The sequence below is a fragment of the Gavialis gangeticus genome, unplaced genomic scaffold, assembly GCF_001723915.1.
Source record: "Gavialis gangeticus isolate Ggan-Ray unplaced genomic scaffold, GavGan_comp1, whole genome shotgun sequence".
NCBI classification, from domain to species: Eukaryota; Metazoa; Chordata; order Crocodylia; family Gavialidae; genus Gavialis; species Gavialis gangeticus.
This window is the reverse complement of record NW_017729001.1, coordinates 5438089-5464691: the sequence shown is the minus strand read 5'-3', so window position 1 is coordinate 5464691 and position 26603 is coordinate 5438089. Positions and strand designations below refer to the sequence as shown.

The following is a 26603-nucleotide window of genomic DNA, read 5'->3' as shown; positions in this document are numbered from 1 at the left end:
CGCGGAGCGCCCCAGCGACAGCTGCTGCCGCTTTGCGTCGGCCGTGTAGGCCGCTGCCGAGCGCTGTACCGCCATGGGGCCGCGCGGAGCTGCCCTGCGCCTGAGGTAGCTTCGGCCCCCGCCTGCCTCGGGCCGGGCGCAACCAGGGGGATGGGTCTGGGGATGGGTCTGCCTCCGCCGCCGCCTTGTCACGGCAGCGGGCCTGGGTGTGCGTGTGTGCACCCCTCCCCCCCCCCCCGGCCCCCCACACACACACTCACTCTCTCTCTCTTTCTCTGGATTAGTCTCGCTCTTACACTCTGGAGAGGTGACCCTGACCGCCTGTCCAGGGCACGTGTGGACACACAAAAGCACAGCACCTGGATAGGTGACCCCTCTCCAGGGCATGTGTGGACACCTATCTAGATAGTGCAGGTTGCAAGTCAAAGCTGGCTTTGAGCTGAGGGTTTGAAATGAGATTGTGTAGGGCCGCATGTATGTGTTTGTGTGTGCGCACACTCCTTTGCTGCTAGCCCAGGTCTGTTCCCCTTCAGGGCATGTTGCAAAAGGGAAGTGGATTAGCTTTTGAGGAGAATTGGCTTTTTGGAGGAGAAAGAGGCTTTTATGGCTCATGGGCTTTTTTTTCAAATTAATTTTCTGTCTTATGGCAGGAGCCCCCCGCTTCCTTGGCCAGACACCTTTTTTCTATAAATTTTAAATGCACCTGTATTTTACTTTCATGTGCAACCAACTGGTTTTAAACAATTTTGTTGAAACTCTTTAGAAACACTTCTTGTCTGGGCTGAGGCTAAATAAAAAAAGTTCGGCCCACACCCCGCCCCCAAGAGACTGCCTTGTAGTATTAAGGAACAAGGGGTTTTTTTGGTAATATCTTTTATTGGACCTCTGTGCAGCGCAGAGATATTAAACCAGCTAAAAAGATATTAGACAAGCAGTGCAGAGATATTAGACAAGCTTTGCTTTTCGCATCTGTCCTGGAGCATCACAACTACAGCAACACTCCAGTCCCACCGCCACTCTGGTATTAAGGCATTTTATCCTTTTGGACAGAAGGAGCTGATTGTGTATGAGTTTTGGCCCCCTGGGCCACATGAGTGGTGTAGTGCTTATCTGTGGGTGGGATCCACCCATCTGAGGGCCAGATCAGGCCCTGGGACCTGGCATCAGCCCCTCCCTACCCTGTGCACTGGGGCTGTGTCCTGGGCGGCCACCACCCCCTCCTTCCCACCAGTGCACCAGGATTGAGTCCTGGGTTCCAGCACCACCTCTTCCCCACCCCCCATAGCAAGATTAGGCCCTGGGGCCTGGCGCTGTCCCTGCCTGGCCTTTGCGATGGGATTAGGTGCTGAATCTAGCAGATCCAGCATGCAGGGCCTGGAGCGCCTCATGGGTCCAGAGATTTGACAGCAGAGTGGTGCCCCCACTCTCCCATGACCAAATTTCCAGACCTGTGAGGAGCCCCCTGGGCCAGAGCAGGTCTGTGGGCCAGAGGCTGAGCACCCATGGTCTAGGCACTTTGTAACAGTGAGCTGCCCTATGACCTAGCGTCATGTCCCAGGGCTCTGGATCGGGAAGGTGATACATCCTCTTATAGCTTGTGATTTATTTATTGAAGATCCTAGTTGGAGCAGTTCTTCCCTGCTTCCAAAAGTACATGAGTGACTGTGATGAGGAGACAGGATGCAGAAAAGGCTGATGTGCTCAATGCCTTTTTCCCCTCAGTTTTCACAGGCAAGATCAGCTCCCATCTACTGAGTAGAGTAGAGAAGTCTGAGAGGGGATTTAATAGTAGCTTTCAATTACCTTAACGGAGGGCTTGAAAGAGGATGGAGCTAGATGGTGGCAGATGACAGAACAAGGAGCAACGGTTTCAAGTTGCAGGAAGAGAAGTTTAGGTTAGATATTGGGAAGAATTTTTTTTACTAGGAGGGTAGTAAAACACTGGTACAGGTTACCCAGAGAGGTGGTAGAATCTCCATCCTTGGAGGTTTTCAAGACCTGGCTAGACAAAGCTTTGGCTGGGATGATTTAGTTGAGGATGGTCCTGCTTTGGGCAGGAGGTTGGACTAAGTGACCTCCTGGGGTCCCTTCCAACCCTAATTTTCTATGATTCTATAATTCTGTGATTCATTTTTCCCCTCCTTTTGCTCTGTATTTGTCTTTACTTTGAAATGTTGTATCGCATACTGTTCACCACGTTCTTGAGCTCTTCTTCAGATCCAGCAGATTCATAAATAAGCTGCCCAGTACTGGTGATCTGATGGCTAAGATTCTTACATCTTAAACTGAAAGCTTAAATAAGTGGTTTTGAACTAGGATGCTGCAAGACCCTGCCAGGAATGCCACAATATGGGCATTGCTGCTGCTGCCAACTGCTACTGTTGTGTGGTGAAATTTCCCCCCACACTTTTGTTTGCAGGAGGCATAATGGAGCCAAACTGAGAGGCAGCTGCAGCAGAAAGACCTGTTGCCAACATAATATTTATTTATTTTTTATTCCATTACTGAAGTTATCTCCAGGCTGCTGCTGCCAGCAGGTAGAACTGCTTCACCCACCTCTGGCTTCAGGAAGCACATCAGAGCCAAACCTTGAAGATCTGCAGCAAGAGTGGGTGCTCCTGCCACAGCCGCTTTCCAATCTGGCTTGGCAAGGAGGCACACAGTACAATTCTAGCTAGCTGCAGTGGCAATGGCAGTGGGTTGAATATAATATATAATGATCAAATCAGTTACTAACAAATTAATGAATAATAGAATCATAATGTTTATATTATAGTTTTGGATGCATGCCTTGAGTTTAAAAAGGTTGAGTACCACTGCCTTAATTCTTCCAACATGTACTCTTTGCAGTGCAGTGCCGTTTTCTGTTCCCTTCCTGTTGACTTTTCTTCCAGATACTCAGAAATTTGACAAGAGCAGGTGCAAAGGGCAGCAGCTGCTGGAAAGCCAGCCCTGAAAAAGGAAGAGTCCCACCAAAAACCCTTGCTGTCTGAACTGCTGTATTGTTTAAATAGTTAAATACAGACAGTCCTCAATTACGTATGAAATACAGACTGTTCTGAACTCAGACAGTTGGACTAACTCACATGTTTTGCAGGATCGGATTTATCAGTCACTTACCTATGTGGAGCCCTGTCACCAGTGGCCATCCAATGATCCTGGGCTGCTTACTGCCTTGGTTCCAGGAGAGGTGCTGGGCTTTGAGTTGTAGAGGAATCAAGAGAATTGCAGGCCAGAGAGAGCAAACTGAGGCCTGGGATAAGCATACCTCAGAGGAGCTGAAGGTACCCTTTTCCAGGACTGCAACTGGGACCTTTTTTCAAGAGCAACCCAAGATTGGGAATCCATATCTGGAAGATGCTTTTCTTCAGGGTTACTTGAAAGCACACCTCCCTTCCAAGGTTTGACTTACGTATGTGTGTATGAAAGTGTGCATGCACGCATGTACAGCAACACTCCTCCCCCCTGGTACTGAGACTGTGTAGTTGGGACATGTTTGGGACACAGTGATTACTGTGGTGAAAACCCCATCTTAACAAAAAATCCTTTTTCTTCTTCAGTGTTGAACCTTGGTCAAGTACAGTTGGCTGTAGCCAGTGTTCCCTAAGAATATATTTATTTGAATAGATACTCTGATGAAAAATATTGATGAAACATAGGTATGTTCCAGTAGAAATGAAAAAAGGGTTAATGAAGTGTTAGGGTTAGGGTTTCTTAGGAATAGGGCCTGTGGCTTTAGTTTTGTGTGTGCATGTGTTAATGCGTAAATCTAAACAGTCCAGTCATGAGGTGTACCATGTTTACCTGAATCCAAGATGACACTGAATTTAAAACAATGCCCCCAGTTGTTAGATTCTAGACATGGGAAATTATAAATTTGTTTTAATTTTTCATGTATAGAATCTAGTTATTGGAGGGTCCTCTTAAGTTCATCCCCCCACCACTGCCACAGGAAAAGTATTGGCAGATTGACAGGAAAAAAAACTGGAGGGCAGGCAGCTTGCTCCATGCCCTTTGCTCCACCTTGCCACTTGCCATCCCCTACCCCATGCCTGTCCCCCCACTAGTGCTGTCCACACCTGGTGCCTACCCCTTCTCTTAACCTTTGCAGTTGCTCTGGCTCTGTCTCCATGGGAGCATGGAATACCTGGCAGCTCTAGCTCCTGGATCCACACTATTTTTTTTTTCATTTTTGAAATGGGGTCCCATTACATTCTGAAAACTTACAGAGGGTCTAAATAGGCATCCCAGGTCCCTGGCTAGTGCCCAAACAAGATCTCTTTTTGGAAGTGAATGGATTATGAACTTCTGATCCCAAGGATAAGATTTGCAGTGCAGCTGGAGACTTCCCATCACTGACAGGGGTGTGTTCCTTGCAACTGAATTCCTTCTGCTGGAAAACCTGGAGAGGCTGCCATGGGTAATTTGATAAGGGAAAGAGGAGGCAGGGTGACAGCTGAGTGACAATATGATCGGACAGTAAAAGACAGGTTGCTGTCCTGACTCACTGAAGACACTACAGAAGAACTAGGCTAGAGGGGAACCAGTGGGGAAAGTGATCATTACTCTGCATGACATGTTCTGAGGTCTCTCTGGTGCTGCGTCGTAGGTGCTAGAGGAGGTGAGCCTGGACCTAGAGAGGTTTGGGGCCCGTGTGGTAGCTGAGATCGACTCTCTGGGGCGCGAGTGTGAGTTGAACCCCCCTGCACTGCAGCAGTACAATGCCTGGGGGCAACGTGTGGACCACATCATCACCTGCCCAGCCTGGAAGAGGTTGAAAGAGATTGCAGCAGAGGAGGGGTTAGTTGCTGAGGCCTACGAGCGGAGATACGCCAACTGGAGGTAACCACATGGGCATCAGCTTTATTCCACAGTCCTGCACATACATGCCTTCTAGGTCCCAACCCTGTGTGTGGTGCTGAGTGCTTCTTGCAGATTATGCCTTCCTTGCGGGATGTGCTTGTTCTTGTTCTCCTTGTTATAAAATGATGCATAAGCAACCCCACATATCTGCCCCAGATGGAATAGCAGTATCTCCATTTATTGTAATCCCTCTCATAGTCAGTGATTAGGCAGAGCTAGCTGCCCAGTTTGCCATAATCACAGTGCTCCTTGCTAACCCTTTGGGCCTGAGAGAGCCTGGTGCAGCTCTGGCTTGAGGCACAGGAATCAGAGTGGGGTGCTCTGTCACAGAGGTGGAGTAACACCATGGCCCTTCACCTGCAGTCACAAGCCAGGAAGGAGGGATCATGATCAGAAGTGTAACTGGTAAAGTTCACACCCTTGGGCTAAGTCTCTTGTGGGGGGACGGTCTGTGAAGTGTTGCTGCCAGGGCCAGGGGCAGTAGGGTGCAAAGAAGCCTCATGCTGCTGAGGTTGGGGGAGGGGTATTGACTAGCAGCTGGGAAGTGAACAGAGCAGCCACCAAGCAACCCTTGCATGCATCCCTACTGCAGTTGCTGCCAAATTTCATTGCCAGTAGTGACCAGCAAAGGCAGATTCGGCAGCAAAAAATTGGCAGCTGCAGTAGGGGCAAGCAACACCCAGTGGGTGCTCCTGCCAGGAATGCCAATGCTTCCTGCCTGGCCGCATTCTGATACCTCCTCTAAGTCCATATCTGGGGTGGTCACCCACCCAAGTTACACTACTGAACATGATTGTTACTGTTCAGTAGCAGCTTTGCTGCTTGAGCTCCATCCTGCCCCTGGTGTGACAAGCTCTGAGACCAGGATACAGGTTCTTATCCTGTCTGAGCTAAATCTCTTGTGGACTAGAGACCCAGATTTTCTGGAGGTGACCTCTTCCTCTCTCCCTAGTTAAGATGCTTTCTTTTTGCTGCTTCTGAATTTCTGCGAGGCATGTTTATACCTGATTTTTTTTCTCTGGTAGTCGTGTGTATCAGATCTTGAAGTTATACTTATACACAGCCTCTTCTGGCTTTTTCTCCTGCCCACTGGCCATGACCGATGGAGCAGCCAAAGTTATTGAGGTAAGAGTACAGATAGTCATGCACTGGGAGAGGCAATGGCATATCAGATATCTGCATTCATTGCAGAGACATCATGGGCTCATGGCTAGGAAGCTGCACTGGGCTGCATAAGAGCTGGAGTGTGTTCTTGCAACAGACCTGCTCTAAGACCTGGGGGGTTCATTTCCCTTCCTTCTGCCCTAGCTGTTTCATTGATTTCAAGCTCTGTGTCAAGGACAATCCATCACTGCATTTATATACTGCACCAAGCTCAGCAGGACTTCAGCCTTACTCTGCAATACACATATGTGGGATATAGTCTTCCACTTGTTTGCACTTCATGGCACTGAGGTCCTAATTTTCCATTTCCTTGCACTCTGCATAGGTTTTTGTGCAGAATGATTGCTAAATGTAGTGGGCTAGATCTTCAGCTGGTGTAAATTAGCCAAGCTCCATTGATTTCCTTGAGCTGGGAGTTTGGCTCCAAGTACTTTATATCTCCTTTGCCTGATGTTGAAAGCCTCTGGATAAAGGTTAGAGGGGAGAGCAGCAAGGGGGATGTCATGGTGGGCATCTGCTAAAGGCCACTAAACCAGGAGGAAGGAAGAGGTTAGTGGACAAAGCCTTCTTTAAACAACTGGCAAAAGCTTCCTGATTACATCTGGTTCTCATGGGGGACTTGAATTACCAGGACATCGGCAGGGAGGCAAACATCAGTGCACAAACAGTCCAACAAAATCTTGAAGTATGTTGTGGACGGTTTTTTATTCAAGATGGTAAAGAGGACAACTGGGGAGTAAGATCTCAACTTGCTAGCCACAGATGGAGGAGTCAGTTGAGAATGTGAAAGTGGAAATACTTTGGGTAATAGTGACTAGAGCCTAAGGGGAGGTAGGAAAGAGTGCATCATGATACAGACACTGGACTTCAGGAAAGCAGATTTTAGCAAACTCAGGGAAGTAGTGGATAAGATGCCCTGGGAGGCAAGTCTAACAAAAAAAAAGGAGGAGGATGGGACTGAGTGCACACTTAGCAAATTTGCAAATGATGCCAGCTCAGGTCATATTGCAGACACTCTAGAAGGTAAGGTCTAGGATTCAGAATGACCTGGAGAGACTGGAGAAATGGTCTGCAGTCAATCAGAAGAAATTTGACAAGGGCAAGTGCAAAGTCCTGCACTTGGGACAGAATAATTGCATGTACAAATACTGACTGGGTAATGACTGGCCGGACTGCAGTACTGCAGAGAAGACGCTGGGGGATTACAGGAGACCATAAGCTGAACATGAGGTAAAAATGTGCTCTTATTGCAAAAAAAGGCCAACAGTATACTGATTTGTAACAGGAGTGTGACTTGCAAATTAAGGGAAGTGATTCTTTTGAGCTATTTAGCACTGGAGCACTTGCCTGGAGGCTCTGTCTAGGTTTGGGCCGTACACTTCTAGAAGAATGTGGACAGATTTGAAAGAGCCCAGCTCACGGTAACAAATACGCTTATAGAGGCCTGGGAAGCATGACTTATAGGGAAAGGCTGAAAGAAGTAGGATTATGTAAAGTGGTGAAGAGAAGACTGATGAAGGATTTGAATTTGAGTCTTCAAATACCTGAAGGGCAATTTGAATCTTCAAGTACCTGATGGGCAATTATAAAGGATGGAGATGGGCTTTTTTTCTGTGGCTGTAGGGGACAGGACTAGGAGCAATGGCCTCAAGTTGCAGCAGATGAAATCTAGGCTGGAGATTATGTGGAACAGGCTACCTCAATTAGTTGTGGACTTTCCATCCTTGGAAATTTTCAAGAACAGTTTGGACAGACACTTGGGTGGATGGTTTAGTCAGGGATGATCCTGCCTTGAGTAGGGGGCTGGATTACATGATGTCACAAGGTCATTTCTAACCCTACTGTCCTATGATCCTATGTATGTATCTATCTATGCATGGTTCAAGGCAGAGGGAATCAGGTTCAAAGTCTCCCCAGAGTACCTGGGCCTGAACGTGCTGCTCAGTGAGCAAATACTCTGGGGTTATTCCCACAGCTTGCTGAGTGCTGATGAAGTGAATTTTGATTAGATACGCATGATGCTGCCTTAGGACAAATCTCAAGAGGTGCTGAAGTCAAGCTATGTCCCTTTGTAATGAGCATCTGTATCTCTGTACAGTGCTGTTGCCAACCCAGCCCAAGCACCTGCTGGGTCATGTCACAGATTCTGCAGTACTTACCAGGCACACAGATACGGGTTGTTCAGTGATCTCCTGACCTGGCTGGGGATTGCTTTTTCTGACCCAAGGTCAGGTGCCTAGTTAGCAATCCACAGCTTTTGAAGGCAGCTGTCTAATGCTGCCAGTGAAAGGTGTAGCTAGTGCTTTTCCTCTTTTCAGAAATTCTGTGTTTCCTTTGCCCCCACAGACTCTGGGTATATCTGGGCCTCTAGAAAAAGCCTTTGGTCACCTGACATCTCGTGACCCAAGGAAATTCTGGACCTCTGGCCAGTGGATGACTGAACGCAGAGGAGGCTCTGATGTTGGTATGTGTCACAGTATTAAAAGCTTCTCCACTGACCAGCATGGGGTGTGTTAGCAAGAATGAAGAATACTGTGGGTAGCTTTAAAGCCTCTGTAGCAGATTTAGAAAACCTCAATACAATCCAAGCATCTACATCCCCTAGACAGCTCTGACAATCTACCTACAACAAAAACCAAGCCTTCCTGCCCACTGACACACAGCCTCAGCTTCCACCAATGCTGCTCTGGTGCCCACCGCTAGAATTCAACCCTGATCAACAAGAATGAGGGCACTGCACATCACTGAAATACACAAGACCCGGCTTCTGATCCTAGTCCTTATTGCTTGTTCCTTAGCCAAATGCTGTTCTGCCATGCCTGGCTGCATGATTACCCTCGTAGCATTGTGTGACTATTCGTGTAAATCACTTTGCATTTCTGACCCACAGCACTCTAGCAGGGCTCTTGTACATTCTAATGTATCCTCTTGGTTGCATGTCTTACTTGGGGGATTACTTGCCCACCCATATTTCATCTTGACAGCATGGAGTAATTTAAAGAGCTTCTGCTTCAGCCATGAATCAGCACAGAATGATGCAGATGTTCCCTATCCAGTCAAGAACTTATGCTCTTCCCTTGCAGGTTGTGGCACTGAGACAGTGGCCAAAGAGCAGGCAGATGGCGCATATTGCCTCTATGGCTTTAAATGGTTCACATCTGCCACTGATGCAGACATGACGCTGACCTTGGCAAGGATCATGGATGTTCATGGAGAAGTAGAGCAGGTCTGTTTCACAGAGGAGCCTAGGGAGCAAGGGAATTGTTTGCACCCCTCTCCCTCTTTACCACGACCAAATCCTCCTCCTTACTCTCTCAACTAAGAATTCCCTGCAAAGAAGGAGTATCTCTCCTGTGTTTCTTCTTGATGACCCTAGGGTTCCAGAGGCCTGTCCCTGTTCTTCATGGAGGTCCGAGATAAGGAGGGAAAGCTGAATGGCGTTGAGGTGCAAAGGCTCAAGGAGAAGCTGGGCACAAGGCAGGTGCCAACAGCTGAACTGCTGCTGGATGGAGCCAAGGCACACCGGGTATGCAAGGGACAGGAGTGGAGAGATCTCACACTAATGGATTTTGCTTCTCGTTTCTACTTGAAGGGAATGGACTTGTATACCAGGCAAACACACTTAGGTAAAATAAGAGGTAAAGATTTCAAGGTAAGAGATCTCTTAGTTGTCTGAGGGCAGATAGAGATGGAGTGAAGAATTTATTTTATCAGCCCATTGACCCAACCAACAAAGCAAGAGTCTCCTTAGATGACTCAAGGGAAGTTTTATTCTTGCCTTTATTCCTTAATGCTTTCAGATCTCTGCTGAAGGTCGGGGAGTGGCCTCCATTGCCAACATGTTGACCATAACTAGGATCCACAATGTCAACGGCTCAGTGTCTGGCATGAAGAGGTGAAGGCAGCATGGATCCCCACTCAATTGAGGGAGCACCCAGTCAGGACAAAGGGCCTTTTTGTAGCTGTGAGCTATACTGTGCTGTTGTGGGGATGAATATGGGAGCCAAGCAATGCTGGGGAATTGGCAGGAGGTTGTTTCTGGAACCTTGTCTCAGAACAGTCTGGCTTTAAACTTCCTAGGTGTTTTGTTTGATATGTAAACTTTCATGTCTGTATAGAATGTAAGCTCCTTGTAGAAGTCACCATCTTCTTCCTCCATGTCTGTACATTGTATCTTGGTCCATGACAGACTTCAAATTAATGAATAAACAGTGAAGCCATTGTAAGGGGGTTGCTTACCTGGCAGCACCTTTCTTCCCACTCCATCTGAGGAGACTTATCCAGATAATGTCCCCAAATGTATATTTTTCCCATTGCTAGGTCCCCAGGCACAGACAGACCCATATCTTAAGCTAGTATAGATTGATGTAACTCCTTGTCTTCACATCTGCTGAGGGCTCTGAAGTACTGCCACTGACAGCTACTGACTCCTCTGTCCTGAATTCATCGGGACACCTGGTAACGTGATCTGGAACCAGAGAAACCCTGGCTGGTTTTTCTACTGTAACACCAGGGATCACACTTGGATTGGGGCCCTGCTGTGTCAGGTGCTGTTCAGACACATGAACTCTGCTCTGAGGAATTCGGATGGCAATTTCTTGTAGTCTTGCTGGGACAGCCAGTGTGTGAGAGCAAGAGATCTGCTGGCCTCCCTGGATGGAAGAGGGATGGACATGATGCTAGCATCCAGTTGCTCAGGGTAGCAGCTGAGGAGGGTGATTAGAGGTGGGAATTACTTTGGGATAAAAACACCATTCCTGAGTTCCCCAGGGATCAGAGGCTCAAAAGTTTGTAGCAGATAAACTCAATCCCCTGGTCTCCCTCAAACAACTTGATGATTCTCTGAGGATGACAGCAGCACATAGGCTGTCTTTTGGACTACTTTGGTTTGAGACATGACAATTCAGGTACATGAGGAGCCATTGTGTCTAAGTATGGAGTTGTGGGGCACCGTGAACAGCACTGCAGACTGGCATCTCTTCCTGCTTTCTGCTGTGGGGTGGGGCATTCTGGGCTAGTTAGGAGGGAGGGTTTGATGCGAGTGGGAATGTGAAGGCCACAGCCTTTAACTCTCAGTGCTTGACTGTGTTTTTCTGTCCAGGATCATCAGTCTGGGCAGAGACTATGCCAGCAAGAGGGTTGCTTTCGGGAAGTTCTTAAAGGACCACCCCCTACACATGCAGACCATGGCCCGGATGGAGGTGAGGATTCAGTGCTCTGAGCAGGATCTGTCAATGATTCCAGATGGTAAAAAACACTTGCTACACTGAACTGTTAATCAACAGGGGCAGCCTGCCACTGCACTTAGAATGGGCATGGCTACGTGTAGCTTTGTTCCTGCTGCAATTTAATTAGCTTTATCCTGACATCTTGATGGCACAGGGCTGCCAGCACTGTCTATCACACATCAGTGGCACCTTAGTCAAAGATGTGACATGCATTCCAATGGGATCTGTTCTGAACCTGGACCCAGCTTGTCTGCTGGATTGACTTGAATTGTGGGCACATGGAGAACTATTCCTGACAGAGCAGGGACAGGCAAAATATGGCCTGTGGGTCACATCCGGTTCACCAAAACATTCTATCTGGCTTGTGGGGCCTCTAAAAAATTTAGAAAATTAATATTTATCTGCCCCTGGCTGCCCCTGTCAAGGATGACTGGAGCCAGCAGCAGTAGGACCCAGGGGGAGCTGGCAGCAGAACTAAGCAGCCACAGCAATAAGGCCCTCCTGGCCCTGCCCCTCCCCCACAATTCCTTTCTCTCCCCTTCACACCCCACCCCTGCCCTCCCAGCTGGAAGCCTCTGCCAGAGGCTTCTGGCCTGGGACCCTGGGGCTGTTCCTGCCTCCCTCCACCAGAGAGGGAAATTCAGATAGTGGGTGGAGCCAGCCTGACTCTGTAGAGCCCTTGCTAGCCTGGCCCCACACTCCTACCACCCTGCCCTGGGCCCTGTCAGCCTTGACCCTGGGACACCAGTGCGGGCCCCACACTTTCGCTCAGCTGTCATCCTTGTGCCAGCCACCGCCCATGCTGGTACCCTGGGGCCAGGAGCAAGAGGTGGGATGAGTGTGTCTGTGTGTCTGCAATGAGGGAGGGGGAGAGAGAGACAGAGCAGGGAGGGAGGGACGGGGGGGGTGTTCATAGGGTGTCCCACACACACACTGCACCATAAACATGCACCCACACCCCCTCACACACTGCAGCCACCTTCCCCCCACACACAGCCCCCCACAAACCCCATACCTACCCACACCTCATATCCATATACACACCCACGTGCTCCTTCACATCACACCCAAACCCACACACCTGTCCACCTGCCCACAAACCCCACCACATACAACCACACCCTCCCACATACCCACACACCCACAGCCCCCCACAAACATATACCCCCCATGCCCTCCCCCTCCCCCCCCCACACACTATACAAGGGTAAGACTTGATTTTGTGCTATTATACAATCACCTCTATGTGCACTACACAAACACATGGAAATCAGGCCAAAAATATTTTTTGAAATCAATTTAAAAAATGTTATAGCAGATGTTTGATTTTTACAATATAATTTGGTATTTTTCTGGTTCTGAGATGGCAAAACCCCTTACTGAAAGGAGTACTTCTGGGGGCAAAGGGAGGGGCTTCTGATGGCAAAGCTCAGGGGTTAGGGGGTGGGACTTCCAGTCACAAGATAGCAACCAGGGGGCTGGGCACCTGTCAAGAGGCAGGGCTAACCATGTGGACCTCAACAACTTGCCAATAGGGCTGTGCAATGCTTCAATCCCTGGTTTGATTTGGCAGCAATTCAGCCCATTTCGGTGGCTGAATCTCCAAATCTGAATTGAATCAGAGGACCTTTTAATTTCTCTCAATCAAATCAGAACCCTCCAAATCAATTCGGAGAGATTCAGAAAGATTTGGCGATTCAGACATAGAGACAGCTTTAAATGTTTTTCTACATAGGTAGCAGGCATCTCATGAATACTGTGATGCAGAGGCGCACAGAGTGTCCCACAGAAGCAGGCAGGGCTCCCCAGCACGCTCGGCAGCAGACATGGACGAGGACCAGAAGCACTTCCAGTCCACTTCCGAGTCCACTGGGGAGCACACTGCCTCCCCCCCCCGCCGCGCGTGAACTCCCGGCTTGGTGACTGGTGCCTCCTCCCTGTGACCAATTGCCAAGCCGGGGAGGCGTTGGGGGGGCCCCCCCCAGCATGCTCCCCAGCGGACCTGAAAGTGAACTGGAAGTACTTTCAGTTCACTTCCAGGTTAGCTGCCAAGCACGTGGAGGGTGCCCCCACAGTCCTGTGGGACATTCTGTGTGTCCCAGCATTTCAGCAATCGTGAGCTGCACCTCTTACCTCAAGGTATGTAGAAAAAACTTTTAAAGCTGTGTCTATGTCCAAATTGCTGATTTTACAAATCCGCATTGAATCTTCAGGTTTGGATTCAGCTGAATCGAATCAGGGACAGTGATCTGAATCAACGAATCGAATCACTGTCCCTGATTTGGGCCAAATCCGAATCAAATAGGGCCTGCTTCACACACTCCTTCTTGTCAAAACTTGGTAGGTGGCCCTCCACCCAAAATATTTGCCGGCTCTGTGGTAGAGTATCCCTGGTGCCTGTCTGGATGTGATGCCTTATTTTGGCAATATAGGAGGGATTGCACATGAAAACACAGGCTTCTCCTGTCTGAGCTAAAAGACCCAGGGGTGTTAGGCAGGTCTCTAGCTCACTCCCCTTGTGGTCCAGCTGCTATTAGATGGGAACAGAACACCACCCTGAGTGGTTCCTACACAATCAGATGGTTCCTGACATGTTTGGAGAATCATGTAGGAACACAGGACAGGAAGGGGCTGCCTGGGTCAGCAAGTCCAGTTTCCTGTATGTGCAGGTGATTGTTAACTGAAGGAATCCCCAAAATCACCACTTCAAATCATCCATCACAGTTATAAGTATAATATTTGGACTAGCAAGAATAACCTATCCCTTGCCACAGTTAACAGCAGGGGAAATGAGGACACTGAAGCAACAGGGAAATGGTTAATATGCTCACAAGATTCTAAGTAAAGGCCATACTACAGAGGAAGGCAAAACCCAATAGCGTCCTTGCCAGCCTGGATGAGGGCTGAAATTCCTTCCTGACTCTAAACTTGGTTATTGGTGTGAGCAAGGCTCTAGCTAGGAACCTCTGAGTTTCTAGTACTGCCTTAGCTGTGGCAAGTGTCCCAGAGCCTCAGAGAAAGATGCCTCAGAAGTCAGAAATGCTCATGTGGGGAAAGAGTTCTTTCCAGTCCTCTACAGGTGACCAGCAAAAGCCTTGAAGTGTGGCATTACGAAGCACCTACCACACCAAGAAAGCTACCTTTATGCCAGCATAGGGATTGCAAACATATGATTCTACATTACACATACACTGTTGACTCTCAGACTCCATATCTGATAGAGATTCCATACAGTCCCTTCCATAGACTTAACCAGTTCAATCTCAAAGTGAGCCAGGTTCTATGCCCTGACTACTTGGTTCAAAAAAATGTTCCAAAACTTCTTTTCTGGTTAAAAATCTTCCAGTTTACAGAGTGAATTGGCCCTTTGCCAGTTTGTAGCTCTTTGGCCTTGTGCTGATGGTGTTTTTCAGTGTAAAAAAACTCCTCCCTCATTATATCTGTGCCCCTCTGGAACAACGATGGAAGTAAACTGCTTGATATGGTAACAGCCATAGCCCCACAGGTCTTGGCAGTTCCAAGTTTGAGCCTGCTGTCCTTTGGCATCTCTGCTGAGCCACACTGGTGCATGGTCTCAAGTCCTGTGTAGCACTGGTGCACCATGGAACACCAGAAAACTGGATCCAAAACCAAGAGGGATCACTGGGCTCATATCTGATGGAGCTGAAAGAATTGGCAGCATCACATCCCTGCGTGATAACAGACCACAGTTGGGTACTCTTCCAGTCATGGCCTGTAACATGGTGTGGTTGGTTAGACTAGGCAGAGTAACATTTGGCTTTAAAGCTATAGCACAAGTCTGTTCAGTGCCCAAGTCTAGGTAGTGAATAGCCCCTCAAGTTTTTTCTGTCCTGATGTCTGACCTGGTTGATGCATGAGCCAGCCCTGTGAGCATTTTCTGCTTCTTGCTTTGCAGGTGCAAAGAAGAGGGGCTTTTCTACTGCTCATGGAGATAGCCAGACTCCTTGGATTAGAGGAAACCAGCATGGCAAGTGAGCGGGACCAGCTTCTTCTCCGGTTGCTGACACCAGTTGCCAAGCTCTACACTGGGAAACAGGTACTATGTAGCCACACTGGAGCAGCCTGGGTTAGGTCTATGCACAGGTGGTCACTGGTTTAGGGCTGTAGGAGAATGATTAACTGGGGGATGCAAAGTGCAATGTCCAGAGAACAAACTTAACAGCAACCTAGTGCTGCAGGGCTGGCAGAGTAACAGAACTGTTGCCAGCAAGGGCATACCGAGTTCTTTGCTCTGTGCTGTGAGCGATGAAGCCATTCTGATGGGGGGAACAGTTAGTTCCTTAGAACTCAAAATCCCAATCTTGTAGTCAGTGCTTGGTGAGCTGGGTTTGCCACCTGTCCGATCAGAACAGCGAGAACAAGCACTCCGTTCATAAAGAGCACTTCTCCAGCACAGCCAGAGGGAGTCTGCTGAAACAAGAGACAGTTCCCTTTGTACTGAGACCAAGCAGGGCAGCATGAGCCCCAAAGGAGTTGTATCTCATAGTTGTAAGCAAGTGAGAAGGTGGTTGGGGGTTTATAGTTTGGCTTTGGCATTAACTCTACATTAACACTGGGCTTTAACTCCTGCCATTTTGGAGTGTGAGAAAAGAGCTGACTGGAGAAAACTTTGACATCCAGGAAAAATGGATTCAGCAGTGGAACACAATTGACATCATTAATAAATTTCTTATCACAGACCCCACATCTCCTGGTTTTGCTTCACCAAGGTGGAGCTGGATAACACTGAATGGGTTTCATACTGGACAAGATAGATGTAACTACTTACCGCATGAGTAGAATTTTATTAAAGAGTGTGTGTGGCAAAATCCAAACTATAGTGCACATCACAGAGAAATGTCCTATTTATCATTTTAATAGTTACGCTGAAGATCTTCACCAGGCTACTGAAGATGCCTTGCAGTGGTTATCAAATCTAAAACTGTCACTCATGCCTTATCCCTTAATGCCATTGTTTATAGGTTGCTTATGGCTTTTTTGTTATTCGGTTGCTGTATTCCATATGAATAAATAAAATAAATAATTAACTTTATGGACCAGATTTTATTCCATCTGTTAGGCAGGTAAGTGGACTTAGGCACCAGAGTGTGATTTTTTTTCTTTTTTCCCTACCCTGCTGGAGTCCCTGAAAAGCTGTTAATACAAAAGGTGAGAGGGTCCTTCTCCTTCTCGCTGCTTTTCTGTGACTCAGTCCTGCAGGTCAGATAATGGTTCATTACAAAAGCAGTCATATTAATGGAATTTCAGATCTTGAATTGGATGGACTAGAATCATGCTTAGGTGCCTGTGTCCACTTTGGTAGTGTTGAAGTGATGCTGTATCCATGCTGGTCCAGAAAATATGCGAGAGGGAAGGATTTTTGCAGGTGATATATTTTATTGGACCAACCACGTGGTTGGGATAAACTTAGAAAAGCTTTTGGGTATTTCAAGGTGCTTCCTCAGGTCTCTGCTAGAGACATCAGGGATGTGACCCTGTAGATCTAGATTTTGGGGTTTCTGCTAGAGACCTGAGGAAGGGTACTGTGATTCCCAAATGCCTTTGTGAGTCAACAAGATCCACTTAACCCTTTCCCAGCAGGATCACCATCCACGCTGGCTTGGCTGTAATATGTCAATTAGCATGGAGAGCTACAGGACCAGTTTTTCCTAGCATGTAATATGGATCTTGTACTCCAAACCATACAGACTTGTGCTTGTCTTGAAATGACTGGGATGTGGGCAGTCAGGGGTTGATCCTAGAGGGTTACAAGCCAAAGGATCAGGAGCAGACAAGATCAGGAGTCAAAAGCAGACTGGAGCAAGTCGGGAGCAAAGATGTTGGCAGGCAGGAATCAAGAACTAGGAACCAACAGGCAGGTGCCAGGAGCCCAGGGCTAGACCTGTCCTATTTGGTAGCTGGCTAGTCACTGAGAGCACTGATGCTTATAAGGAGAGAGCCATACTTTTGCAGGTAACTGGAGCTAGCTGGAAGTAGCCAGGCCCACTCTGGTAACCAGTGCCAGCTGGGGGCAAAGTAGCCTGTCTGCTGCTCTGATTCCTGACAGGGCCCTGTGATTTGCAGGCTATTGCTGTTATTTCTGAAGGGCTGGAGTGCTTTGGAGGGCAGGGCTACATGGAGGACACAGGCTTGCCAGTCGCACTTCGAGATGCTCAGGTAAGATGTGGCTCTCCAGATCTCCCTCTGTGATATCCCACATGCTTTCCATGTGCTCAGACAGTCTTCCCAGCCTGGGGGATATCATAGCTGTGCTCTCTGTCTTGGCCTATCCTGGGCCTGTGTTATAACAAGTGTAGACAGACCTAACCAGTCTTGCCTGGTTCTGACCTGCCTGGAGGGACCATCTTTGTTTACATCACCAGAAATTGACTGACTCCTGCTCAGCGGCGCTGTTGGTGGGGCTAGTGATGCCCACTGTCTATTTACCCTCATTGTTCTCCATCCCCCACCTCCCCACTTTCCAGTTTACTCTGTTCAGATTCTGCCTCACTACTCTGAGCAGTGGCTGTTTCCATCGTCCCTCCTTTCATTCAGTCTGCCAGCCTCTTTGCCCCTTGCCAGTCATGGCCCTCCTTTCATCTGAACTTGACCCTTAGCATTCTGTTACCCTAGCACCAGAGGTTAGCCCTGCCCCAGAAGGTCGTATGGGGCAAGTCCTGGCTTCTCCTATGGAACATCTGCCCTTTCTGGCTTAGCAATTCCATTTCTACTTGCGCATCCTTTCACAACTTCAGCCCTGCCAGCTCTTTTCTACTGGTTCTCTGTTTCTCCCTCTCCCACTTCCAGACACTGGGATTTTGTGGGGAAGCCATGATTTGGTGAGTGTTTGTCACTGATAATAAATCCCACTTTTTCTTTAGACACAACTTTCCTGGTTGTACCCCCTTTTCTTTCCACAGGTGCTGACCATCTGGGAGGGAACCACAAATATCCTCTCACTTGATGTCCTGCGCTCCCTTACCAAGAGCCAAGGACAGGCATTAGTTGCCTTCTTCTCTGCAGTGCAGGTGAGCTCTTTCCAGTAACAGTTGTTTACCCATAAATACCCAGCCATATTCTCATGTTTGGGTCATGGCTCCTAGCATAAGACTAGATAGGAACATAACTAGTTTAAAAGTTCTGAGCCAACAGTGTCTGGCTGCTCCTCATATAGTTGCTTAAGTTGCTGTTACCATGAGGCAAGAGCATGCGCTTTGGCAATTGTTGTGTAAATCATAATTATGAGAAGTTGAGAGTTTCAAGGGTATATCACACAGAGGAAAGTCAGGTGGATGGAAAATAAAACTTAACCAGTGAATGATTAGCTGGCTGGTCTCATAGAATACACAGCAGGAGGAATGAATGTGGATTCCTGTGGATTGTGAATGAATGTGGATTCCATGGCTGTGAATACCTGAGGCTGCCATTTAGGATCCATTTTGGGAGATGAATAATATGTAGATGTAGTAAATTCATATTCCTGAAGTGTCCTTGTCACAGAGCTATAAGAGTATTTTGAATTCCAGGCTACCTTGAAAAGTAACTCTAAAATGACTCCGGGGAGTTTCATGATTACTGTATCTTTTTAGCAAGTTGAGATCAAAGTTGATCAGGTCATAGATATCATCTAATATCATTGTCTGTCATTGTCTTCCTATATGTTAGCTCTGCAAAGTGCAGTGGGGCTCTGGAGGAATTTTTCTTTCCTCTTGGGTACCAGCACTGACTGACTGACCTTGTAAATTTTATTTGTAATCAAAGCCTGTTGATACCAAATACAGGGACACTTCTCTCAACTATGCCCATGGTTTAATGCTGTAAAAGGACCAGTCTAGGTTGGTAAGGCAAAGCTACAAATCTGGCTGAGACATTACTGTGAAATTTGTGATTTGAGTTCTATTTATCCTGTTCACTTTTTATCTTTAAATGCCCCAAACCTTGGACGTTATTCTTTGCTGGTAGAAATGAATCCAGTTCTAGCAGCAGTGGCTTTTGAGTGACTGCTTGCAGCAGGAGGCCAACTAAAGGCTCTTAAAGGTCTTTCCCTATTTGACTAAAACAAAAAAATACTGTAAAAATAACCCTTTGAAGGTCCCTGCCCAGCTCTGGTGAGTTTCAGGCTGTTGGGCTTAAAGTAGATAAATATGCAGGGGAGCAAAGCTTGGTGGTTTCTGCTTTGGATAATCATCAAAGTTGCTGCCTGAGTTTTTGTTCTCCTTTCCTTCTTTGCCATGGAGGAAGTAGAACACCTTTATCCTGATTGTCCTGGTCAGTTGCACTTGATCTGCAGGAAATTAGAATATTTTTTAGGGCTGGCAATTTAATGGCAGTTAACTTATGCAATTCATTCAAAAACAAATTAATGCATTAATTTTTTTAATCATGTTAATCACACACGTCATATTGACCAGCGGAATAGACCAGCTCCAAACCAGTCAGAAACTGTGCTCACAGCCCCAACCCTGGCCTGCCCCGCACCTGCTCCAAACACGCCTGCCCACACTAGGCAGCAGCAGCAGCCAGGCAGAAGCCCCTACTTGCCACAGGGAAAAGCGGCCCTTCCCTCTCACTGCTGCTGGGGCCTTCTTACTGCAGCCATTCAGAGCCTGTGCCTGGCTGCCCTGCAGCATCTCTCTCCTGCCATCACTGCCACCTCTGGGCCAACCAGTGGGGCAGCGGTGGCAGTGCAGACGAGCCGCAGGGCAGCCTGGGCATGGACTCTGGCGGCTGCAGCAAGAAGGGCCTGGCAGCGGTGTGGGGGAGAGGTTGCTTTTCCTCCATGCTGAGCAACAGCTTCTGCCTGGCTTCTGCCACTGCTCAGCATGGACAGGTGAGTCTGCAGCAGATGCAGGGCAGGCCAGGGTTGGAGCTGTTCGCACAGGTTCTGGCTGGTCCAGAGCGGGCACAGGGTGGGCCAGGGTTGGGGCTGGGACTGTGCACTGTTGGTGGTGGTGGGAAGGGAGCTGCAGGGTGCACAGGCTCCAGGCTGTTGGGTGTGTGGGGGGGGTGTTGACTACTGTTTAACTGTGCAATTAAAATAGCAATTAATTGCAACTATTTTTAGTCTTGCAGTTAATTGTGATTGCTTTTTAAAATCATTTGTCAGCCCTAATATTTTCATTTGTAAGACATTGACAGACTGTTGGAAAAATAACATATAGTCCTGTTTCCCTTCTGGTATCATCAGACAACACATACATTCACTGGGTTTGGAGAAACCCAAGTAACTTTAGCTAAGCTCAACTCTGTGCCTGTATTTTTACCTGCCATCAACCTCCAAGTTATTTTTAACATTGTTTTTTCAAAACATCTTATTAGCATGCTGTGGGTTTGTAGGCTCCTTTGGAATTCATCTTGGCAGCAGATGCAAACAGTGTAATGATGATGATTTTGCATTCATGCTGCAAATGCTGTGAATGTTAGTTAACTGCTTTGCCTGGAGCATGAAACAGTGTTCATTAAGCACTGTGTTCTTCATGTATTAACACAGTCACCGAATACAGGGCAATTGTTTGGAGGGTGTCATGCATGAAAGCATTATGGAAAACAGAGCGAGGTTGAATTCTCACAGACTGAGCATTGCTGAGCTAGTAGGCTGTATTTTCCAGTAGTAATGGGAAGTGCACATTGCATGGTCATTAGTAGCACCAGACTCTTCAGAAACATCCCCTGGAAACTGCAGCAGCTGCTTCTCATCTTCAGCTTCCCAAGTAACCTACCAATATTGCCCGTGCTACACATTACATATATTATGCAATTAACTGGTTAATCATACAATATATTTAGACTGGCTACATGTGCAAAGTAAATATCACACATTACAAATGACTGTCTAGTTATGAGAAGAGCCAACCAGCTACCAAGTTAGTGCTTGAAAATGTATAACAACTCTATAGCTTGTTTCTATCCAATTTTATTTTGAATGTCTGGCAAGGCCCTAAGAGATTAATTTATGCAATGAACCTCCTACAAGTGCTGCCTTAAAGACCTTTTTGCCTTACTGTGCCACAGCAGATTTAGTGGTAGCATTGGTAGGGTGGGGATGCAGAATTGAGCACATCTGACTCCATGAGCTGAAACCAAGGTGAAATCTTGCTTCCAGCAAGGTCTGCATCAGAATGCCCATTCACTTCCCAGGGGCCAGGCTGTCACTCCAAGACAGCAAGTTTGTCAGCTCTGTGATTCAAGAAGACTTGGTATCATTGATTCTATGCTGTAGGCTTCCATATAGTGACATCTATGTAATTTATGGCAGTCTACATGCTAATGCTGAAATAAAGGCCCCTTCTGAAAGCATGTGTTGCTGAATGAGAAACTTGGATTAAAGTCTAACACATCTAGGCAGCCATGTGCACACTGTATTATTAATAGGCAGCCACTTCAGAGCAATATTAGCATCTCCCTGTTGCCTGCCAGTCGTATGTTTCACAATACAGCTGGGGCACTATGAAAATGGAGCTTAGATCAGATAGAGCAGTGGTCTCCAACCTTTTTAAGTAAGAGATCAGCTTTGGTATTTAAATGCAACCCAAGATTTACCATGTGCCACTGCCTCCCCCTCCCCCTCCCCCCACACACAGCAGGTAAGTCTGTGGGAAGGAAGTGGGGGCAGATTGAGGTAGAGGGAGAAAAAATTATTTGGGGGCATGCCTTCCCAGCAGATAAGTCCCACCTGGCCGGGGCCCCACTCAACTTACCCCTGCTCTTGCCTCTGCGGCACTGTCCTTCGCCACAGCAGCCTTCATCTAGCCCCTGCCCCTTTCCTCCCCCATGGACTGACCTGCTGGGCTGGGGCACGCGCATGCATGCATGCTGGCACTCAGCCCCCCACCCCAGCCACAGATCGACTCCCCGAGGCTCTGAGATCTACTGCAAGAGGCTCCAAGATTGACCGGTGGATCGAGATCCACTGGTTGGTGACCACTGAGAGGGATGGGCAGAACCCTTTAGCACAGCCAGACCCGTAACTCCTTTCCTCAGGGAGATGAGAACAGGCTTGGCTACACAGGCCTTCCCCACATACATAAATTCCAAGGGAAGGATTTTTTTAAAGAGGAGCAATAGTTGAAGCTCCTCTCTGAATGCAGCTCTGACACCTTAGTGGAAGTGGGTCCATTTTAACATAGTAGAACAGATCAGATCTGTCATTAAAGCCAGAGGCAGGTGTGTAGTTACAGGGGATGCCAGCATGATACAACTGCATGGTGCATCTGGCTTACATTGGTCTTCAATTGCTAAAGTAATGCTGAGTTTCCCTGAAGCAGTATCCTCTGTAGTATCTCTGCATAGCGTTCTGTCAGTGTTGGCTGGAACAGCTGGAGTTTTCTTGTGACAGTGCCAGCCAGATGTAGAGAGGTTTGAGTTTCCTCTCCTCAGGATTCAGCAGCTGCAGTCTTTTCAAGAGACAAGTTTATTGTCATTTTTCCTAAAACAGTGTTCTTTGCAGGGAAAGGTGGAGCTAGCTTCCAACATTAAAGACCTGGAGTCTGCTGTGCAGCGAATGCAGTCTGCTATCAGCAAGCTCGAAGAGTTCTCTCAGGGAGTTGGCTCAAAGGGGCCATCTGGCATGGAGCTGGCAGCAAGAGATTTTGCCTACACACTAGCAAGGATCTACACAGGTAATGGGAAGATAACAGAAGCAGTCCATTGCAGACCACACAATGACTGGGAGTTAGTTTTAGGAAGTCCTGGCTTCAACTGGAGGACTTGGTGTTGCTAACAGTGGTGGTGGAGCAAGGGCTTGTTTCCTGCCATTTTTCAGTGTGTGGGAGGTTCTGGTCTGAACCTGCTGAGATGGATGTTGTGGGGGGGAGGCAAGTTACCCCAGGAACATTTCATTACACTTTGTCCTCTTAGCGGAAGACTGGGAGGATTTTTGTCTTACCTATACTTTTTGCAGGAGCTCTCTTGCTTGAACATGCAGCCCGACCTGGCGCCTCTTTCACAGACATCTTCACTGCCCAGAGGTAAAAACAAATGTTAGCTTTAGCCACTTTTTCTGAGTCAGTCAGTAGCATAATTTGGGGTGAGTGCGTGGGGCCTTAGCCCTGCCCTTGGCACCCCCTAGAGAGGGCACCAGAATGGGGAGTCTGTGATGTAGCAACACGTGGGCTAGGCAGACTACTTTGCACCAGTACAGCCAGGGACTTTGAACAAGGTAAGACTGACCCCCTCCTCCTCATTGTAGCATTCAGTCTCACCATCTGCCACAGGATTTTGCTTATGGTGCAAATCAGCAGGCTCTGCTCCCTGCTGCACTACTAGGATCTAAGCCAGGGGTGGGCAAAATTCAGCCTATGTTCTGGATGCGGCCTGCCAGGCTATCCTTTCCAGCCTGCAGGGCCCCTAAAAAATTTAGAAAATTAATATTTATCTGCCCTGGGCTGCCTGTCATGTGGCCCTTGATGGCTTGCCAAAACTCAGTAAGTGGCCCTCTGCCCAAAATAATTGCCCGCCCCTGAAAGCCCTTTCTATTAGTTAATCTTTGCTTTCACTTTGACAGGTACAGACCTCAGTAGTAGCTAGAAGTGTGATAGGGTCATTCTTGTTTGGCTAGCAGCAAAATCTTTGCCTTTTCAGATCAGCGTGCTCCCACTGTCCTCTGGTATCTTACAGAAGCCCATAGGATGCCCTTTTGGAGATGAGAAAACCTCCATGTATTTAGCTAAGTTGAATGTAATGAAACTGTTTAAAAGCTGTTTGCCTTCCCTACTCAGGTGGTGCACACAGGATCTCTGCCCTGTAGCCACAGAAGAAGCAACTGGCTCTTACGATGCTGAGGTGGCTTCCCTGGATACCGCCTTGGTTTATGAGGGAAGCCCGGTTTTGAAAGGATGTAACCAGAACTAACTGAGAAAATCCAGCCCCGCTTTGGAAAAGGAAAGACTGACTTACAGCATCTAGGGCAGTTATTTCAGTTGGAGGGCCACTTAATGAGTTTTGGTGATCTGTCGAGGGCTGCACACAGAAAATCTTTCAGAAGATATCATCTTGATAAATTATAGATAAAAACAAATCATACTAAAAACAAAACATTTCTTATATTTTTATTTCAAAATATTTTTTGTCCTGATTTATGTTTTCTTTTTTAGTAGTATATATACAGGTGATTGCATAGTAGCTCAAAATAAAGTGTTGCTCTTCTTATAGGGGTGTGTGTGGTGGGGGTGTCTGCGTAGAGGACTAGGGGTGTGGGAGTGTGTGCTCAGGTTTGGGGGAGGCTGCCCACATGCCAGGTCCCAGGAGCTGGCTAGGGGTGGAGGAGGGGGATGAGGGGCAGGGGGTGCGTGCAGCAGAGCTCACCTGGGTAGTGCAGTGCAGGTGCATTTGAGGTCCAGCCTCCCCTCCCTCCCCCAATCTGGTCTGTGGCTGCCCCTGCAACACTCCACATGGGGCTGGTCCCCACTTCTGCCTGCAGCAGCCCATGCTGGACTCCCCCCGCCGCCCAACCCACTCTGTGCCCACAGCTGGCACCACCCTGGCTTCAGTCCCAGCCCTGCCCAGTGTGCACAGCTTCAAAGCAGGACTGCTTTTACAGCAGCTGCCTGGGTACTGCTCAGCTACCTCCACATCCAGTGGCTCCTGTCCCTGCTGCACCACTCAAGGTGGGGAGGAAGCTGCAGCCGGGTGGCTTCTGCCCCAGCACATGGGGCTCCAGCTCCTTGCTGCCTTCCATCCTCTCCACCTGCCCAGCACAATGAGCAGCCACTTGCAGACAGTCAAGTGGGTAGAAGGCAGCCCCACCAGGAAGCTGTGCGTGCTGGCTGGAGCCGGGGCCAGGACCAGGGCCGGGGTGGTGCTGTAGGTGGGCATGGAGCAGGTGTGGGCAGGAGCATGGTGCAGGCTACTGTGGGCTGGCTCAGCCCCATGTGAAGTGCTGCAGAGGCAGCTGGATACAATCAATTGGCAGGCCAGATCTGGCCCATAGGCCATATTTTGCCCACCCCTGGTCTAGCGTGTCCCATGCAGGCTGTATTGCTTATCCCTCTGTTGCTTAGGGTTATGCTGAATATATGAAGCTGTTATAATTTTTAGCTACACAGGCCATAGACAGACATGCATTTGTGATCCCAGAATCAGAAAATTAGGGTTGGCAGGGACCTTAGGCAGTCATCTCGAAGTAGGTTCATCCCCGACAAAATCATCCCAGTCAAAGCTTTGTCAAGTTGGCCCTTAAAAACCTCCAAGAACAGAGGTTTCACTACCTCTTTGGGTAACCTGTTCTAGTATTTTACTACCCTCCTAATGAGGAAATTCTTCCTAATATCTAACCTCAACTTCACGTGCTGCAACTTGAGACCATTGCTCCTTGTTCTCTCATCTGCCACCACTGAGAACAGTCCAGCTCCATCCTCTTTGGACCCCACTTCAGGGAGTTGAAGGCTGTTGTTAAATCCCCCCTCAGTCTTATTTTCTGCAGACTAAACGAGTGCAGTTCCCTCAGTTTTTCCTCATAAGTCATGTCCCTCAGCCCTGAACCATTTTTGTTGCCCTCTGCTGGACTCTCTCCAATTTGTCCACATCCTTTCTGTAGTGGGGGACCCAAAACTGAACACTATTCCAGATGTGGCCCCACCAGTGCTGAATAGAATGAAATAATCACTTCACTTGGTCTGCTGGTAATGCTTCTACTAATGCAGCCCAGTATGTTGTTAGCTTTCTTGATAACAAAGGCACACTGCTGACTTATATCCATCGTATTGTCCACTGTAACCCCAAGGTCCTCTTCTGCAGAACTGCTGTTTAGCCAGTAGGCCCCCAGGCTGTACTGGTGCATGCGATTGTTCCATCCTAAGTGCAGGACTTTGCACTTGTCCTTGTTGAATCTCATGAGATTTCTTTTGGCCCAATCCTCCAATTTGTCTAGGTCACTCTGAATCCTAGCCCTACCTGCCAGCATATCTACTACTCTGCCAGCTTGGTGTCATCTGCAAACTTGCTGAGAGTGCAACCCATCCCATCTTCCAGACCATTAATGAAGATATTGAATAAAACCAGCCCTAGGACCAACCCGTGGGGCACTCCACTTGATACTGGCTGCCAACTAGACATTGAGCCATTGATAACTACCTGTTGAGACCAACAATCCAGCCAGCTTTCTATCCACCTTGCAGGCCATTCATCCAGCCTGTACTTTTTCACCTGGCTTGTAACAATAGTTTCATAGTTTCTAGGGTCAGAAGGGACCTGAGAAGATCATCTAGTCTGACCCCCTGCCATGGCAGGAAAGAGTACTGGGGTCAAACGACCCCAGCAAGGTGTTCATCTAACCTCCTCTTAAAAACCCACAGGGTAGGAACCTGCACCACCTCCCTTGGAAGTTGGTTCCAGACCCTAGCCGCCCTGACC

The 26603-nt window shown here is 48.1% G+C and overlaps 1 protein-coding gene and 1 long non-coding RNA gene across 4 annotated transcripts in view; one reads left to right on the top strand and one right to left on the bottom strand.

Moving 5' to 3' along the window:
* The first annotated feature begins 11 nt into the window (after nucleotides 1-11).
* Nucleotides 12-26603, top strand: part of LOC109290302 (acyl-CoA dehydrogenase family member 11-like) — a 33150-nt gene continuing 6558 nt past the window's right edge. The window contains exons 1-15 of one of the 3 annotated variants that reach the window (XM_019506737.1): nucleotides 12-105; nucleotides 3098-3401; nucleotides 4610-4842; nucleotides 5889-5988; nucleotides 8374-8491; nucleotides 9111-9253; nucleotides 9404-9553; nucleotides 9828-9922; nucleotides 11129-11228; nucleotides 15172-15312; nucleotides 17340-17432; nucleotides 18176-18283; nucleotides 22702-22873; nucleotides 23155-23221; nucleotides 23972-24133. In XM_019506737.1, coding sequence (XP_019362282.1) covers nucleotides 74-105; nucleotides 3098-3401; nucleotides 4610-4842; nucleotides 5889-5988; nucleotides 8374-8491; nucleotides 9111-9253; nucleotides 9404-9553; nucleotides 9828-9922; nucleotides 11129-11228; nucleotides 15172-15312; nucleotides 17340-17432; nucleotides 18176-18283; nucleotides 22702-22873; nucleotides 23155-23221; nucleotides 23972-24104 — 1989 coding nt within the window. In that variant the 5' untranslated portion in view covers nucleotides 12-73 and the 3' untranslated portion in view covers nucleotides 24105-24133. Of the gene's footprint in view, nucleotides 106-2033; nucleotides 2061-3097; nucleotides 3402-4609; nucleotides 4843-5888; nucleotides 5989-8373; nucleotides 8492-9110; nucleotides 9254-9403; nucleotides 9554-9827; nucleotides 9923-11128; nucleotides 11229-15171; nucleotides 15313-17339; nucleotides 17433-18175; nucleotides 18284-22701; nucleotides 22874-23154; nucleotides 23222-23971; nucleotides 24134-26603 lie in introns of those variants that run through there. The other 2 variants (XM_019506738.1, XM_019506739.1) reach the window with 2 other exon arrangements.
* Nucleotides 10835-26603, bottom strand: part of LOC109290303 — a 16571-nt gene continuing 802 nt past the window's right edge. Inside the window, exons 2-3 of the long non-coding RNA XR_002095568.1 lie at nucleotides 17604-17607; nucleotides 10835-10848 (exon numbers count right to left, since the gene is read on the bottom strand). This is a non-coding gene — a long non-coding RNA (uncharacterized LOC109290303). The remainder of the gene's footprint in view (nucleotides 10849-17603; nucleotides 17608-26603) is intronic.